Raw genomic sequence first — 16992 nt, 5'->3', positions numbered from 1 at the left:
AGAGAGAGAGAATCCCAAGCGGGCTCTGCACTGTCAGCACAGGGCCGGAGGCAGGGCTAAATCTTGTAGTCGGACACTTAACTGATGAGCGACCCAGACTCCATGCTGAGAGCCTGCTTGGGATTCTCTCTCTCCCTCTCTCTCTCTCTGTCCCTCTCCGGCTCATGCTGTCTCTCAAAATAAACAAACTTTAGGGGCGCCTGGGTGGCTCAGTCGGTTAAGTGTCTGACTTCAGCTCAGGTCACGATCTCACGGTCCGTGAGTTCGAGCCCCACGTCGGGCTCTGGGCTGATGGCTCAGAGCCTGGAGCCTGCTTCCGGTTCTGTGTCTCCCTCTCTCTCTGCCCCTCCCCCGTTCATGCTCTGTCTCTCTCTGTTTCAAAAATAAATAAACGTTAAAAAAAAAATTTAAAAAAAACCAAAATAAACTTTAAAACAAAAAACGATAAACCAAAACTAAAAAAAAAATATTTGTTAAAATTGTGAATCCTTTGTTATATATGTTGAAACATGTTTTTGTAGTTTGCTAGTTGCCTTTTTACTTTGATTATGGTTTTTCTTTAAGCACTGAAGTTTCCAAATTTTATATAGGGAAATCCACCTCCCTTTTATGTTATGCTTTCTGCCTTTGATGCCATCCTTTAAGAGTCCTTTTCTGCTTCAACATTCCAGAACTGTCCATCTATACTTTCTTTTAGTACTTTCTTTAGTACCGAGCCAGACCGATTTTGGTTTTTGTATTTAAATTTTCAACGTGTTTGAACTTCCTTTGGTGAAAAGTATAAGTTAGGAAATTAAGTGTAGAGCGTTAGAAATGACTAGCCAGACTCCCACTGCTTTTTTTAGTCCTTTGGTTGGTAGTTTGGAATGACATTTTAATTATATCTCAAGCTTTATGTATATGTGTGTATGTGTGCCTGTGTGTACACACACATAAATACACATACGTTGCCATAGTCTGTTTCTGGACTTGATACTTTCCCTTGTTATGCTAGTGCATTAATGTAACTTTGTAATACAGATCAAGCTGGGTTAGTATCCACTCATTACTCTTAGTTTTTAAAAAATTTCTAGATATCCAAATACTTATTTCTAAATAATGAGTATTTCAAGGATATAATCCTTGAAAACAACTTTGACTACCACCGTTTGAAAACTGCAAATTTAGGTTTCAAACCAAAGGAAATGACTAAGCAATAAGTTAGTTCCTGTGCTAGTTTTTTGCATAGGACTCACAAAGTGTGATCGATTTAACAATACTGCTGTCATTTGCTCCTCACTGGCATAGCCTAAGTGAGGTCACAGGCATTTCAGAAGGAACATGAGTGATGGTGATGGGAAGTCCTGATGCACATTTAGTTCTGTTTAAAATCCTTCTCTTCCTAAATGCAGGATCCCAAAAAGGTTCTCTTTCATTAAGGCCAGGCCATTCTGGGGAAGTATGAAAGTAGTTACTTGCCCATGTGTGCTACATTCATATATTTTTCTTTAAGCCCCAAACTGAGACTTTTTCTATGTGTACATTATGTTTTATAGAATATATGTACATGGAAAGAAAAATTACATATGTACATAAACACACGATTTTTCTTTCATTTCTTCATTGTACACGGACTGCATGCTCATGTAAACCATCAGAGTGTTACAGAAGTAGATGGGATGGAAAGTTAAGCGTTCTTCGTCCTTCCTTCATGATTCCACCTTCTAGATGTAACTGTTGCTAATAGTTTGGTGTGTGTTGAGATTTTTCATTTGCTATCCATATAGCAACAGTATTTATTATTGTTTGCTGTTTTATTGTTGTGATCATTAGTTTTCTTTTACAAAAACAAGGCTATATTACATAAAATTTTGCAATCTAAATTTCTAGCTTTACAATGTATTTTCCATACCAGGAAATATGTGTCTCCTTTTTAATAAATTGTATGGATATTTATTGTTTTTAATTAGCTGGTCTTTTGAGTTGTTTCCATTTTCTGCCCCCCCCCATTACAAATATTTCTCCAACATTTGTGCATGTATCTTAGGGTACCTATACATAGGATACATTTTTAGAAAAAGATTGGGCTCAAAGGATATGGACATTTAACTTCACAAATATTGCTAAATTGCTTACAAAACATTATACCAATTTATGCCCTGGTAACACTGTATTTCAGTGCCTATTGTTTTTCTATGCTGTTTCAGCACTGGTTATTATTTCTTTAAATGTTTGTCAACCTTATTTTAGTACTTGATTTTTTTTGTGTGTGTTTTTGTGTGTGTGTGTGTGTGTGTGTTTTAAAGTTTATTTAGAGAGAAAGCAAGCGCGTGTGCAAGGTGGGGAGGGGCAGAGAGAAAGGGAGAGAAAGAATCCTAAACAGGCTCTGCGCGGTCAGCACAGAGGCTGACGTGGGGCTCGATCTCATGAACTGTGAGATCATGACTTGAGCCGATATCAAGAGTCAACGTTTAACCAACTGGGCCAGGTTGGTTACCTGTGTGTGTGTTTTAAAATTTTTTTTTAGCGTTTATTTTTTGAGAGACAGAGTGTGAACAGGGGAGGGGCACAGAGAGAGGGAGACACAGTATTCAAAGCAGGCTCCAGGCTCTGAGCTGTCAGCACAGAGCCTGATGCAGGGCTCGAATTCATGAACGCAGATCATGACCTGAGCCGAGGTCAGTTGCTTAACCAACTAAGCCACCCACGCGCCCCTGTGTGTGTGTTTTAATAATTGAGAATCTTTTATGTTTCCAACTCATTTGAATTTCTTTTGTGACTTGCCCAATCATGCCTTGAGTATGGTTTTTATATGTATTCCAAGTATAAGACATTTCTTGTTGGAAAAGTCTCTTTTTCTCTCAGTAGTTTTAATGCTTAGTGTTGATCTCTATTCTTTTCTGTTTTAGGATACGATGGCCAAACGAAATACAGTGATAGGAACACCATTTTGGATGGCTCCAGAAGTGATTCAAGAAATTGGATACAACTGTGTGGCAGACATCTGGTCATTGGGAATAACGGCTATAGAAATGGCTGAGGGAAAGCCCCCATATGCTGACATCCATCCAATGAGGGTAAGGAAATGGACAAAACCAGTAGGGTGGTTAGCTACTGGTCGTCATTAGAAAGTTAAATGGCTTACTTGATTAGGTACCAAACAGTAAATGAATTAATTGTATATAATTGATAAGTGGCAGTCTAGACTCCACTAATCAGTTCAAGTCACTAATCAGTTCAAGTCACTAATCAGTTCAAGTCACTAATCAGTTCAAGTGTGATCCATCCCCTCCATACCAGAGGTTGTGTATTGATAGCTGTCTGGCAGGACGTAGGTCACAGAAATGCAATGTATATTTTTTAATAGTTTAGTTGCTCACATTTTAACATAACATTAACTGGAACTGAGTGGTGGTCCCCTCATTTATACAGGGCATGGGCTTTCTACTTTATCAGTCTCCATGATTCCCTAGTCACCAAGTATCCTTTGTCCCTTATCACAGTGTTTTCTCTGTTTTTCTCATAGTAATATTAAGAGGAAAGCAAACTATTTTTTTGATGTCATGTCCCTAGCACCCAGCCTGATTGATTTGTTGTCTTTTTCCTGCCTGAGCCTCAGAGGTATTTATATGTGTAAGTTGTGGTTTGGAGATCCCCAGACTCTCCTCATCAGAGGCTCTGTCCTTTGCAGCTTCCATGGGCTTCTAGAGTAGTAAGGGCCCATCGGTGCAGTCTTCACCGAAACTATCAGTGTGACACCCTCAGGGGTTTGCAGGCAATTCCCAGCCAGGCCCCTCATCACAGCACTGTTAAGAGGCCTTGATCATGCCTGGGGCGCCTGGGTGGCTCAGTGGGTTAAGTGTCCAACTTCAGCTCAGGTCGTGATCTCACAGTGGTGAGTTCGAGCCCCACGTTGGGCTCTGTGCTGACAGCTGGGAGCCTGGAGCCTGCTTCAGATTCTGTGTCTCCCCTTCTCTCTGCCCCTCTCCCACTTGTGCTCTGTCTCTCTCTCTCTCTCAAAATAAACATTTAAAAACTTAAAAAAAAAAAAAAAAGGCCTTGATCCTGCCTTCCTCAGGGGTTCCATAGTCCTCTCACCATACATCCCAACTCAGCTCTCCCGCTTCTTAGTACTTCTATTAAAAGACTTAACAGTTTGTAAAATGTAAAAATGCTCTCAGGTCTTGCCTTTTTATTTTGAAAGGCAGTATACAGTGGTTAACAAAACTCCAAAAAGCTTGCTGGATATTGGAGGTTGAGGAGACAGGAATACATATGAAAGAGGGAGAGGGAGAGAGAGCTATATTAACTTCTCTAATTGTCATACTTCCTCCTTTGAGACACTTAGACTTCAGCTGGGATTTGGTTGGGCTTATCAATGGAGAAGAGGAAAATGTTTCAAACTTTAAATGTATCTCTAGTCATATTTTAATTAGTACATCACTTTTATTTTACCAAAAACAATTTTTTTTAACCTAGGCAATCTTCATGATTCCCACCAACCCCCCTCCTACATTTCGAAAGCCAGAACTGTGGTCCGATAACTTCATGGATTTCGTGAAGCAGTGTCTTGTAAAGAGCCCTGAGCAGAGAGCCACAGCCACTCAACTCCTACAGGTATGATGCTCCCTGCGATGCTGCCTCCCTCTGTTCCACTCTCCTGCTGGCCAAAAGGTGCTGCTAACCCACCTGCGTGGAGATGGTAAAGAAGTAGAAGACATTCCCTGCCTTCTAAGGAGCTTTGACTCTAACTGGGTAGAAAAGAATGTTAAATCATGGAACAAGATAATAATACCAGAAAATGGAGGGCTCTGTGGGGTCAGGGATGGGAACTGAGAGTGAGCACTGCCATTGTGCTGAGTGCTTTGCACATGTTGTGCCCTTTAATCATCACACATCCCCTGTGAGGGGAAGGTATTATTTCAGTTTTCTGGGGAAAGAATGGAAGCTTAGAGAGATTAGCTCATTTAGAGGCACTCAGCTGGGGAACAGCCGAGCCGAGACTAAAACCTGGGCCTTCTTAGTTCCAAAGCTCAAGTGCCTGCAAGTCTACCCAGTTCTGACAAGGACCTGAGATTAATGGTAGGTCCTCTTGTAGCTCATGACAGGAGGAGGTGACTTTGGGCTGGAGGTACTGGAACTGCTTCCCTGGAGCGGGTCGCCTCGGTGCGTGGGCCTTGCAGGACGGGTGGGGTTTGCAGGCAGTCTGCTCGGTGCTGAGGAGGTTGAATTCAGGTGTCAGACTGTCCAGGTTTGAATCCTGGCTCCCTGTTTACTAGCTTTATGACCATGGGCAAGTGACGAGCCCTCTCTGTTGCTTTAGTTTTCTTATCTATGAGTGGAGACTAATTACCTGCCTCCTACCTACCTCACCTTCCTTGTGAAGATTAAGTGATATGTGTAACTTTGAACGAAGTTTCACATGTGTTAAAGGTAGAATGACGTGGAGGTGACAAATGTCTGTGGTTATTATTGGGCTGGGCCAGTGGTTTTCAGCCGTGGCAGACCCAGTGCCCCCTCTTTATAACGAATATGTGTATTTTTAGTACTCTCACTACTCTTCTGGAATGAAATTTGTAGATAATACAATCTGTTTATTCCCATAATTTAAAAAGGATTAGTATAAGGTGTATGATATAATGGAGAGATATAAAGGTAATAATTCATAAAATGTATGGCAGTATAAAAAGAGGCTCCAGTTTGACCCAACTTGCAGACACAATGCAGCAGTTGAATACCTGTATCTAGCACCATAAGTGAGCTTAGATTTAAGAATGGTAACCGTTCCGTTCAGGCACTCCAGGAAAATGAATGGGTGGACACTACCATAAAAGTGATGTTAAATAATAACAGACCAGGCTTATTTGTATATGCTAAGAGGAGGGAAATGATCTTATAGATATTCCCAGTGGAGAGAACAAGGAAATATGATATTCTTGCAAATCAGCTGGACCTTAGTTCTAAGCATTGGCAAGTTCTTTCCTGCCGGGATGGGGTACTGATGAAGTTTTATGGAAAAGAAATCTCTTTTGCAACCCGTCACAGGCTGAGATGCACTTACAAAGTTCTTACAAAGACCTTAGAGACCATCTCCTCTGATGGGTGCTGGGGAATAGAGAATGGGTTATAAAAAGAAAGATGGGGACAGTGTCACAATGAGTTGGGGAGACAACAGGCAACCCCCCAAAGAGAATTTCCACATGTAACTTTCATAGCCTCATTTCCTAATGTTCTGTAAACACAAATAACAAAAAAGGTAGTATAAACGCTAAAAAATTGAAGCAGCTTGTATAAATGAAATTCCACAATATCCCTGGGTTTCAGGTGTCTGTGCTGATTGGTATTTGGGCCTACACCTGTTCCATATTTGTGACCTGTTTTAGTGTTTTTCTGCAGTAACCACACTTTTGCCCTAAAATCCCTTTTTACCTAAATATGTAGTTGAAAATATTATATAGTGCATTGTGTAGAGAGAATAAGCAGGATGAGTAAATTATCCAGTAATATTTAAACAATGTCTTTATGACATTTAAGCCCCCTCCAACATCATCTCTGGACTTTTTTGCTTATCTCTTGAAAAAAATTTGTCAGTATTATTTACTAAAGTGCATATATACTCTAAGACGTTTGAAAGACATGCAGAATGTGCCACAGTTTGTTGCTGTGCAGGACTGTTCCTCGCTTTGAAGGATTGCTGGTGTCCCTCCTTCCCCTCATGTGCCATTGGTGTTCAAACACCAACTACAAGCTCCCGACACGTTTATAAAACTTCCTCTAGGGGGCAGTACCACCCCACTGAGAATATCTAGGTTTGGCAGAGAGAGCGGAGACTTTGTAGCCAGGCTGAAAAAGACAGCAAAGCCTGAAACCCTGGTCACAGTTATAAAGTGAGTGTGATTTCACGGCTGTTATGTTACCATAAAGAGAAAGATTAGATTCATCGATTCAGCAAATGTGATCGAGTGCCTACGGGGTGCCAGGCACCGTTTGGGCACGGGTGCCGTATAAACTGTCTCCTTTTGTGCTTTCAGCACCCGTTTGTCAAGAGTGCCAAAGGAGTGTCGATACTGCGGGACTTAATTAACGAGGCCATGGATGTGAAGCTGAAACGCCAGGAAGCCCAGCAGCGGGAGGTGGACCAGGACGATGAGGACAATTCAGTGAGTGGCAGGCATGCCGTGGGCCTCAGGCATTAATGCGTGTTATTTCGCGATTGCCGGGTCCAGTGGGACGAGTAGGAGATACCAGATCAGCCTGGGGCTGGAGACGCCGCTTGGCTGATTGTGCCCTGGCCTGACCCTGCGAAGGACTTGCTCTGTCTGTGCTTGTTCTTCTCGCGGTGCTTCCTAAGACATTTTCAAATTTTACTTTTGCCCCCACAGCATTTACTGAATTTGACTTTTTATTCGGGAAAGGGAATGCTTAGGTCGGAGACTTGGTCTTTTGTGCCCTTTTGGAGAATCAAAGATCTATACTAAATATGCAGATTTTATCCTCAGAGACTCCCTCCCAAGCCTGAGATTCCAAGGGTGTGCACCCCAGCTCCTTAGGTTATGTTGTAAAACCCTTAAGAAGGAGGGAGGAAGGGGTGAGAGAAGAGGGTCCTCCTTTTTTTTTAAATTTAAAAAATTTTTTTAAATGCTTATGTTTGAGAAAGAGAAGCAGAGACAGAGTGTGAGTCGGGGGAGGGGCAGAGAGACAGAATCCCAAGCAGGCTCCAGGCTCTGAGCTGTCAGCACAGAGCCCCACGTGGGGCTCGAACTCATGAACTATGAGGTCATGACCTGAGCCGAAGCCGGATGCTTAGCCAACTGAGCCACCCAGGCGCCCCATGAGGGCCCTCCTGGTTCGATATGCTGTCTCGCGTGGCTGACTTTAAGTTTCTCTTTGGTTAAATAAGAGTGCTCTCTGCTCTACAAGGTGTTGGTCTAGAACTCCAGTCAGCATCAGATCCAGAAATGCTTGCGTTGAGATGAGTAATAGTAATTCGAAGGATTCAGTCTTTTGATCCAGTTAGCCCAATTTGAGGTTTTGTCCTCCTCCAGGAAGAGGATGAGATGGACTCTGGCACGATGGTTCGAGCAGCAGGTGATGAGATGGGCACCGTCCGGGTGGCCAGCACAGTGACCGATGGAGCCAGCACTATGATCGAGCATGGGGACACGTTGCCGTCACAGCTGGGCACCATGGTGATCAACACAGAGGATGAGGAAGAGGAAGGGACTATGAAAAGTAAGGCTCTGGTTAAATATACTCCCTTCTTGGACGTACCCTACACATTCCAGAGAAAATGGGCTCTCCTGGTCCACATGGGCTCAGCTCGAGTCACTTTCTGGTGGTGCGGGAGTGGGGGAAGAGAAAGGGGACAGCTGGCCTGCGGTGTCAGAGGCAAGAAAACGTCAGCAACGAGGAGGGACTTTCTTTCAAACCTGAATGGCCCTTTTCTCATCGAATGTTGTCATTTTCTCCTTTTTCCTTGATCCGTGGAGGCAAGCACACAATTGTTTTGATGCATAATCAAAGTGTAATGAGATTCTGAGCTATTTAACATAGCTTCAGTGTATTTTCTATTTTCTGTGCATTTAACCCAGGTTTACCGATACTCAGTCAATACTTAGTCAGGATGACTGTACAACTGTGAAAGTCCTGTCAAATTCCTTCTAGTTGAAACCCACCTCTGCTTCACTTCTTATCCTGCTCATACTTTTTTGCCTGTGACTGAGGCCTGACACACATTTTCTGCTCTCATCTCGGAGTGCTGTCCTCTCCCCTCCTCCTCACTTGTTTCCCTTCCCTTACTCTGTGCATCACAGACCAGCTCACAGAGGAGAGGAATTTGTGAGTACAAACAGTACTAATTGAATTCTGTATGCACTTTTTAGCCTGCACTTTGCACAAGTTTATTTATTTGTTTTCTAATTAGTTAATTTTTTAAAGGTTTTATTTTATTTATTTATTTTAAAAAATATATTTATTTATTTTTGAGAGAGAGAGAGAGAGAGAGAGCACAAGCAGGGAAGGGGCCGAGAGGGAGGGAGACACAGAATCCGACGCAGGCACCACGCTCTGAGCTGTCAGCACAGAGCCCGACGCGGCTCAAACTCACAACCCGTGACATCGTGATCTGAGCTGGAGTTGGTCGCCCACTGACTGAGCCACCCAGGCACCCCTAAAGATTTTATTCTTAAAAATCTCTACATCCAGTGTGGCACTCGAACTCATGACGCTGAGATCAAGAGTCAGATGCTCCACTGACTGAGCCAGTCAGGCACCCCATGAACTTTGCATAGGTTTAAAGCATTAAGGCTTTATAATCTTTTCATCATCTTTCTTCCCCCCTTTCCTTTTTAAAGTTTAAAGGTCCTTCCTTTAAACCAGGGAGCAGCAAACTATGGTTCATGGGCCAAATCTGGCCTACCACCTGGTTTTGGCAATAAAGTTTTATTGGAACATGGCCATGGCCATTCGTTTACATATTGTCTGTGACTGCTTTGCACTATAGAGGCGGAGCGAGCAGTTGTGACAGAGGCCATCTGGCCCCCAGAGCCTGAAATGTTTGCTCTCTGGTTCTTTACAGACAGCAAAAGTTCTCTAACTCCTGCTCTAGACCCTCTGCTTCATGATTAATTCATTCAGTGAATTTTTCTTCCGTGCTGGATCCCAGGTCCTCAGCTGGGTGCTGAGGACACAGCAGGAAATGAAGAAACAGTCCTTGCCCCAAAGGAAATCATGGTTTAGTGTGGGAGATGGACCATTAATTACAATTCAGTGTATGAAATAATTTCTAAAGTAGAGGTAACCCAGGGGCTTGTCGAAACAGAGTGGAGGAGTATTTTATTTAATCTGGGCTGTGAAAAGGGTGGGTGGAGGTGTTCCAGCAGAGGGAGCAGCATACACAGAGGCCCTGAGGCGAGAGAGGGGTAGGTCAGTGCAGGGGAGCTGCGGCTGGTTGGCTGGTTCATCGGGACTGGAGCCAGCAGTTCTGGGGCCGTGGGTCCCAGGCAGCCCCCTCTGCTTTCAGTGTCTCAGGTCTGTGTATTTATAATCCAGCCTTTGTTTACGAAGGGAAAGGTTTTCTTTTTTCTGTTTTGGGGCCGAGGCTTATTATCTGTGTTTGGATTCTGGTCAGAAGTATACAGGTGGTGAAAAGTAGTAATATTGTTGATGGATGTGTTAATTGGTATAACTTTCCTGGAATGTAGTATGCATATCAAGGGTTTAAAAAGTTCAAACCTTTAACTCAGCACATTCCACTTCTAGGAATCAGGTCCAAGAAAATAATCGAAGATGTAGACAAATTATATGCAAGAGTTTTCCCAAACATGTTACTTAGAATTGTAAAACAAAAAATCTGGATTAAATGTTTAGCAGCAGATTATTGGTCAAATAAATTATGATACATCTGTAAGAGGGACTACTATACAATATAAAAACATTAAAAATCCTGTGTTTGAGGAATACTTAGTGAGCTAAGGAAATACTTATGATATGTTGTTAAGTGAAAAAGAGAAGGAGGGGTGCCTGGATGTCTCAGTCAGTTAAGCGACCAACTCTTGATTTCAGTTCAGGTCATGATCTCATAGTTTTGTGAGCTCGAGCCCCACGTTGGGCTCTGCACTGACAGCCTGGAGCCTGCTTGGGATTCTCTTTCTCCCTCTCTCTCTGCCCCTCCATGGCTCTCTCTCTCACAATAAATAAATAAACTTAAAAAAAATCTTTTTAAAAAGAAGGAAGCAAAATTATAACATGACTCCAGTTTTACAAAGTAAAAAGATAACATACATTAATGTGTATATAGAAAAAAGACTGAAAAAACAAAAGGCTGGAGGTAAATAAATCAGATATTAAAAGTGGTTATTATTGGTAAGAGGATTATATCTGTTTTAAATTTTATTTATTTTCCAAATTATTTTCTAAAGTTACTATCGTAAAGAAATCCCACCAGAAATACTGCTGGGATAGTGTGTCTGGTAAATTAGGGTTTTGTCTCTGGATTGTCTTAAGAATTTTTTTTTTTTCCCCCTCTTACTTCTGATGGCCTTAAAAATGGTTGTTTACAATAGTTTATAAAAACATTGTCGGCCTACTAGTCCCTTTTAATTCTGATTTCATTTAGTGTTCTTAGGTATGTTTTATCCCTTAAACTCCATGTTGGAGTATCCTGTCCTAGATACATTCTTAGATATGTGTTTGGTGTTACATAAATTATCATGTGAATGTTATATACTACATTTAGTTTTTCTTCCTAAATTTTTAAGTAGCCAGTGTGATTTGTTAGGTTTGTTTTGTAGCTGCTGACCTCTAGGTCTTTCCATGGATTCTGAGTGCTTCTACTTGTTTTAAGGGCTTTCATTATACAGATGGTTATAATCACTGTGTAGTAAACTTGGCTGGCCCATTAACATGTGCTGTGCATGCACATGTTATGGAAAATCTGCCTCTTTTTTTATTTAAAGAATTAATTTTATTCCAAATGTGATTTTCCAAATGTATTTTAAGTGCTAATTAATTCAGTGGGTTGTTTGTTCAGTTTCTGAGCTTGGATAGTTTAGTGTGTCTAATCAGAAACATGCATCTTATATTAGAGTCATGAAAAACTGTTTAAAAACCTCGGTGGTCATAGCCAAGTGACGTTAAATAAACTCAGTTCATCAATCATCTACTTCAGGTCTTATAATTCAGTTTTGGGGCCACAAGTTTGACAGATTTGCCACTTACTTTGAAATCTTTACCACTTATGTTTCTAGGAGTTACTTAAACTTTTCATTATGGGAAATTAAAACATAATTGCACAGAATACTATCATGACCCCAGTGGACTTGTCATACGGTTTCAAAAATGATTGGCTCACTGCCCATCATATTTCAGCCCCTCAAAATGAACTGAATTAATTTAAAGCAGATCTAAGACATCATACCATTTCTTCAGAATTAGTTTTAAACATTTAAAGGAGGCTATCTGACCAAGCTTGGCTCAGAAGCTGTCTGTGTTGTTTTGGAGAAGTCACATTCCTTGTATGGGCCTCTGTACCGTAATGGGTAAAACTCAAGAATTATAAGCTTATTACTTTCCTTGTCTCTTACAGCTCAAATAGTCCAAGCATTTATAAAACTTTTATAATTCAAGACTAATATAGAACTGAAGTTGCTAGAAGTTAAAATCTGTTTTCACAAATAGGCTTTCATTTACTGCTTTTTTGAACTTCTGTGAAAAGTTTAATCCTTAAAAATTAAAATTATAATTGTTACCCTCGATAAACCTAACAAAAAATGACATATCTCCATAATGGTTTGCATTAGTTTCATAGAATCTAATTTTAGTTTCTAATTTTAAAGAAATTGTAACAAGAAAATTAGAAGACTTGCACACAGTTTGTGTAGGACATCCAGGTCAGAAACTTTACTGAATTTTTTGATACACTTTTTGACAATTGACTGTATTTTACAGATTTTTTAAAAAGTTTATTTGTTGTCTTAGAAAAGTTAGATATTTCATTTGCTTCTGTTCTCCATTACCATATTAAAAATTATTATACCAACAGTATTATGGCAATATTAACACAGTGTTTTATTTATTTATTTTTTTTTTAATTTTTTTTTTCAACGTTTTTTATTTATTTTTGGGACAGAGCGAGACAGAGCATGAACGGGGGAGGGGCAGAGAGAGAGGGAGACACAGAATCGGAAACAGGCTCCAGGCTCTGGGCCATCAGCCCAGAGCCCGACGCGGGGCTCGAACCCACGGACCGTGAGATCGTGACCTGGCTGAAGTCGGACGCTTAACCGACTGCGCCACCCAGGCGCCCCTAACACAGTGTTTTAAAATGACGTATTTTGAGAGAGAGAGAGAGCAGCGTCCATAAGCACGGGAGGGTGTAGAGAGAGAGGGAGAGAGAGAATCCCAATCAGGTTCCGCACTGTCAGCACAGAGCCTGCCTCGGGGCTTGATCCCAAGAACTGTGAGATCATGACCTGAGCCAAAACCAAGAGTCAGTCGCCTAACCAGCTAAGCCACCCAAGCGCCCCTTAATGCACTGTTAAAAAAGAAAGTAGTTCACCCTTTCACTCAACCAAAGAATGCCTGTTTTTGACTGTGTGCTAGTATGGTTCCTGTACAGTAATAATTTGCCTAGGTTTGTTTTTTTTTTTAATTTTTTTGAGAGAGAGAGAGAGAGACAGAGAGACAGAGAGCGAGTGGGGGGAGGGGCAGAGAGAGAGGGAGACACAGAATCCGAAGCAGGCTCCAGGCTGTGAGCTGTCAGCACAGAGCCCGATGCAGATCATGACCTGAGCTGAAGTAGGATGCTTAGCCAACTGAGCCACCCAGGCGCCCTGATATTCTTTTGTTATGGTTATTTATTTTGAGAGAGAGAGAGAGAGCGTGCATGCCTGCCTGAGAGCAGGAGAGGGACATAGGGAGAGAGAGAATACCGAGCAGGCTCTATGTTGTCAGTGTTGAGCCCTTCTTGGAGCTTGAACTCCAGAACCCCAAAACTGTGAGAACATGACTTGAGCTGAAATCAAGAATTGGACACTTAACTGACTAAGCCACCCAGGCACCCCTAATTTGCTTAGATACTGTTTTCTGATTATTTTCCACTTAGTAAGTATATGCATGTTCCATGTTGCTGCATAGCCCTTTATTATATTTATCACACTTACCAGTGTATTTTAATCATTTACCTGGTGCTGGACATTTTGGTTGTTCCTAATTTTTCACCATTATGAATAACTCTGTAGGGAACATCTTATGTATAAATGTGCCTCCTTTTTAGTATTTCCTAGGAGTTTTCAGAAGTATTTGAATTATTTCATGTATATTTGTCATATTGTGACGCTGGTATATCGTCCTCCAAATGTCGTACCACTTTACATCCCGCAAGAATAATAGCAGCTGTCAGGACCCTTGGTTTCTTCACTTATATTCATTTCTCCTTTTTATTTCCCTATTTCCCATGTTTTAAGTCTCTGTGCTACTTTTGGGTGTTTTCTCTAAATTTATCTTCTTTCATTCTTTTTTTAGCCATATGTAATCAACTGTTTGACCCAGACATTGAATTTATTTCTGTGACTACTTTTTTTGCTTCCTAAAAGTTTTAATTAGTTATCTTTAAATCTGTTTTTTTTTCTTTTGTGATATCCAGTCTTGTCTTAGCAAATGTTCTTCCTTTATCTGTTTGAATATTATAAATGTCATTATTTTAAGGTTTTTTTTTAGATCAGTCTATTATCTTGAACTCCTTGGGTCTGATTTGTTTTTTTGTTTTTTTTTTTGTTTTAATGTTTGTTTATTTTTGAGAGAGAGCGCACGTGTTCATGCAAACAGAGGAGGGGCAGAGAGAGAGCGAGGCACAGAATCAGAAGCAGGCTCCAGGCTCTGAGCTGTCAGCACAGAGCTGGACGCAGGGCTCGAACCCATGAACTGTGAGATCAAGACCTGAGCTGAAGTAAGGATGCTTACCTGACTGAACCACCCAGGCACCCCCCCTTTTTTTTAATTTAAAAAAAAATGTTTATTTATTTTAGAGAGAGAGAGAGAGAGACAGAGCATGAGCGGGAGAGGGGCAGAGAGAGAGGGAGACACAGAGTCCGAAGCAGGCTCCAGGCTCTGAGCTGTCAGCACAGAGCCCGACGAGGGGCTCGCACAGACCGCGAGATCATGACCTGAGCCGAAGTCGGACGTTCAACCAACTGAGCCACCCAGGTGCCCCACCCCCCCTTTTTTTTATAAGTTGATTTATTTATTTTGAGAGAGAGAGAGAGAGAGAGAGGTGTGTGTGTGGGGGGGGGGGAGTAGCTGAGAGAGAGTGAGCGAGAGAATCCCAGGCAGGCTTACCACTGTCATCCTAGAGCCCGATGTGGGGCTCAAACTCAAGAGACGTGGGATCATGACCTGAGTCAAAATCAAGAGTCAGATACTTAACCAACTGAGAGCCACCCAGGTGTCCCTTTGGGTCTGATCTCTGCTGTTTGTGTCTGCCATCTCTCATGTTGTTAGATTTCTTTTTGTATTTTGTAATTTTTGTTGTGAGCTTTAGTGGGAAGTATCTTCTTTGGAGGTCTCTTATGTTTCTGGGGTTGCATAGGTATCCTTGTGGGTCCCTAAGGGGTATTTTCTTCCAGTGTAGTTTTTAGATATTAATCATTACTGTAGTGTGCTTGTGGGACAGCCAAGGGAATTACATTTCTGGAAGTTGACTCTTTCCACCCCTTATTACATTCCTAAGCCATGTCCTTGTGCTTGTGGGTAGAGTTTGTCCTGGCTTCATCTTTGTACTGGGAATGGAGTTCTAGCTGCCTTTTTATAGATGTATCTTGACTCCCGTCTTATCTCGGTTCCTGTTCCCACATCAGCCTAAAAACTAGTCCCTCTGGTTTGGTTTTCCCGGTGGGCCACTCACCTCAGTGCTGTGGGTTCCTCTGTTGCTTTTGGCATCTGCGAAGTTTCCTGTTCTAGTTTTGAGCACTACGGTGTTTTTGTTTTGTTAGGTCTTGAATTTTTGTGTTTAGAGCAGGAGGGGGGCCCTCTAGTGCTTCCGTTCATTCAGTCATCTTGACCTGTCTATAGTGATGGTATGTCTATACTTTCTCTACCAGGGAAAACTTGGGAGAGGTTGTTCCTTGCTCCTGGTCACCTGGCTAGTAAGTGCTAGAGCTGGGAATCTCAAGTCCGGAGTCTGTGCTCCTTTTGTTCTCCTGAACTTCAATTTGTTTTGGAAGCATCCCCTTACATTAATGGGCATTAGACCTAATATAAGATTCATGAAAATTCATGATGAAGACTAGCGCTGGCTTCTGAGGAGATTCCAGAGATAATCTATTTTTTTTTAGGACCAATTATTTATTATATAAGTTATTTCTTTATTATACTCAGGAGGTTAGACATTATAACTGTTAATAATAATCATTAATGATTAGGCATTTTCTATGTCAGGCATTGTGCTTAATCCTTTGTAAACATTTGACATACTAGTCATTGCTCCCATGCTGTGTGGTAAATACAGCCACCCCCCATTTTGTCGCAGCAGAAATGGAATTGCAAAGCGATTAAGTAGCTTGCTCATGATCACATCGTGAGTAATAGAAGTGCCAAGGCTTGAAACTAGGTATGTTTGATTTCAAAGCTTATTATATTATATTCCTGTTCCGCAGAGCCTTTTTTATTAGTTGTTGAGGGACAGGACCAAGGCTCATGTTACAGATCATATGTTGGTAAGCCTCAGCCCGCAGTAATATACCTCTCCTTGCTGGTTGTTCAAGTAACTAGCTACTCTATATGTTTTCCCAGAGTTCCAGAAGTGAAGGGCAGATGGTTGTCAAAGGGGGTCAGCCTCCGACGATAGGTTTAATGGTATCTCCGTCTAAGGGAGTATGTTTTGGCTGCGTATGTCTCAGTCTAGAGTAAAGAATCCGGTTGCAGCTGGAGGGAGGGGGTCAGAGTGAGGGGAGACCTGGTTGCCTTAGACCTTAGGAGCATCTGTAAGAACCGAGGAGGGAAACCATTGCCTGCACTGCTTGGAAAACTATGTCTGGATAAAATATCAGTTTGGGGATTTTGGAAGGTTTCTTCTATTTGTCTACATAAGTGTGGGTTTTTTGTTGTTGTTGTTTTGTTTTTTTGATAAGGGCTATGGAAGAACTTTATTTGCCCCACCCCCTATATCTGAAGTGACTGGAGAGGTTCTAGGTCAGTGTCAGGATTGTTGTGCTTTCTCGGGGCCAGCAGAGGGAGCTCTGTAACAGGTTATGAGTTAGAATGGCATTCCCATCAAATCCCCTTTCTATGGTACGCTTTATTCTCGATCAAGACCATTGTTTATTTATTTTAAAATCTATTTTAAGTAAGCGCAGCAACATTAGGACAGTGTCTTTATTTTATTTAGGTAGGAAATTGGACACCTCATACTTGGCAAAGTTCAAGTAAGAGTAAAATCTGCCAAAATGTCTCAAAATAGTTTAAACTTCCTCTCTCTTCCCAGATTTCTCAGTAGACCTTAACGAGAACTGATGTTTT

The 16992-nt window shown here is 41.6% G+C and overlaps 1 protein-coding gene across 2 annotated transcripts in view; it reads left to right on the top strand.

Annotated features, from left to right (window-relative positions):
• The window catches only part of STK4 (serine/threonine kinase 4), an 89296-nt gene that overhangs the window by 22834 nt on the left and 49470 nt on the right, over positions 1–16992 (top strand). For both annotated transcript variants that reach the window (XM_030309525.1, XM_030309526.1), the window contains 4 exons: positions 2889–3056; positions 4459–4596; positions 7011–7139; positions 8025–8211. In XM_030309525.1, coding sequence (XP_030165385.1) covers positions 2889–3056; positions 4459–4596; positions 7011–7139; positions 8025–8211 — 622 coding nt within the window. The remainder of the gene's footprint in view (positions 1–2888; positions 3057–4458; positions 4597–7010; positions 7140–8024; positions 8212–16992) is intronic.

This window comes from Lynx canadensis, chromosome A3, assembly GCF_007474595.2.
Source record: "Lynx canadensis isolate LIC74 chromosome A3, mLynCan4.pri.v2, whole genome shotgun sequence".
In the NCBI taxonomy this organism is placed as follows: Eukaryota; Metazoa; Chordata; class Mammalia; order Carnivora; family Felidae; genus Lynx; species Lynx canadensis.
This window is presented reverse-complemented; position numbering and strand designations above follow the sequence as displayed.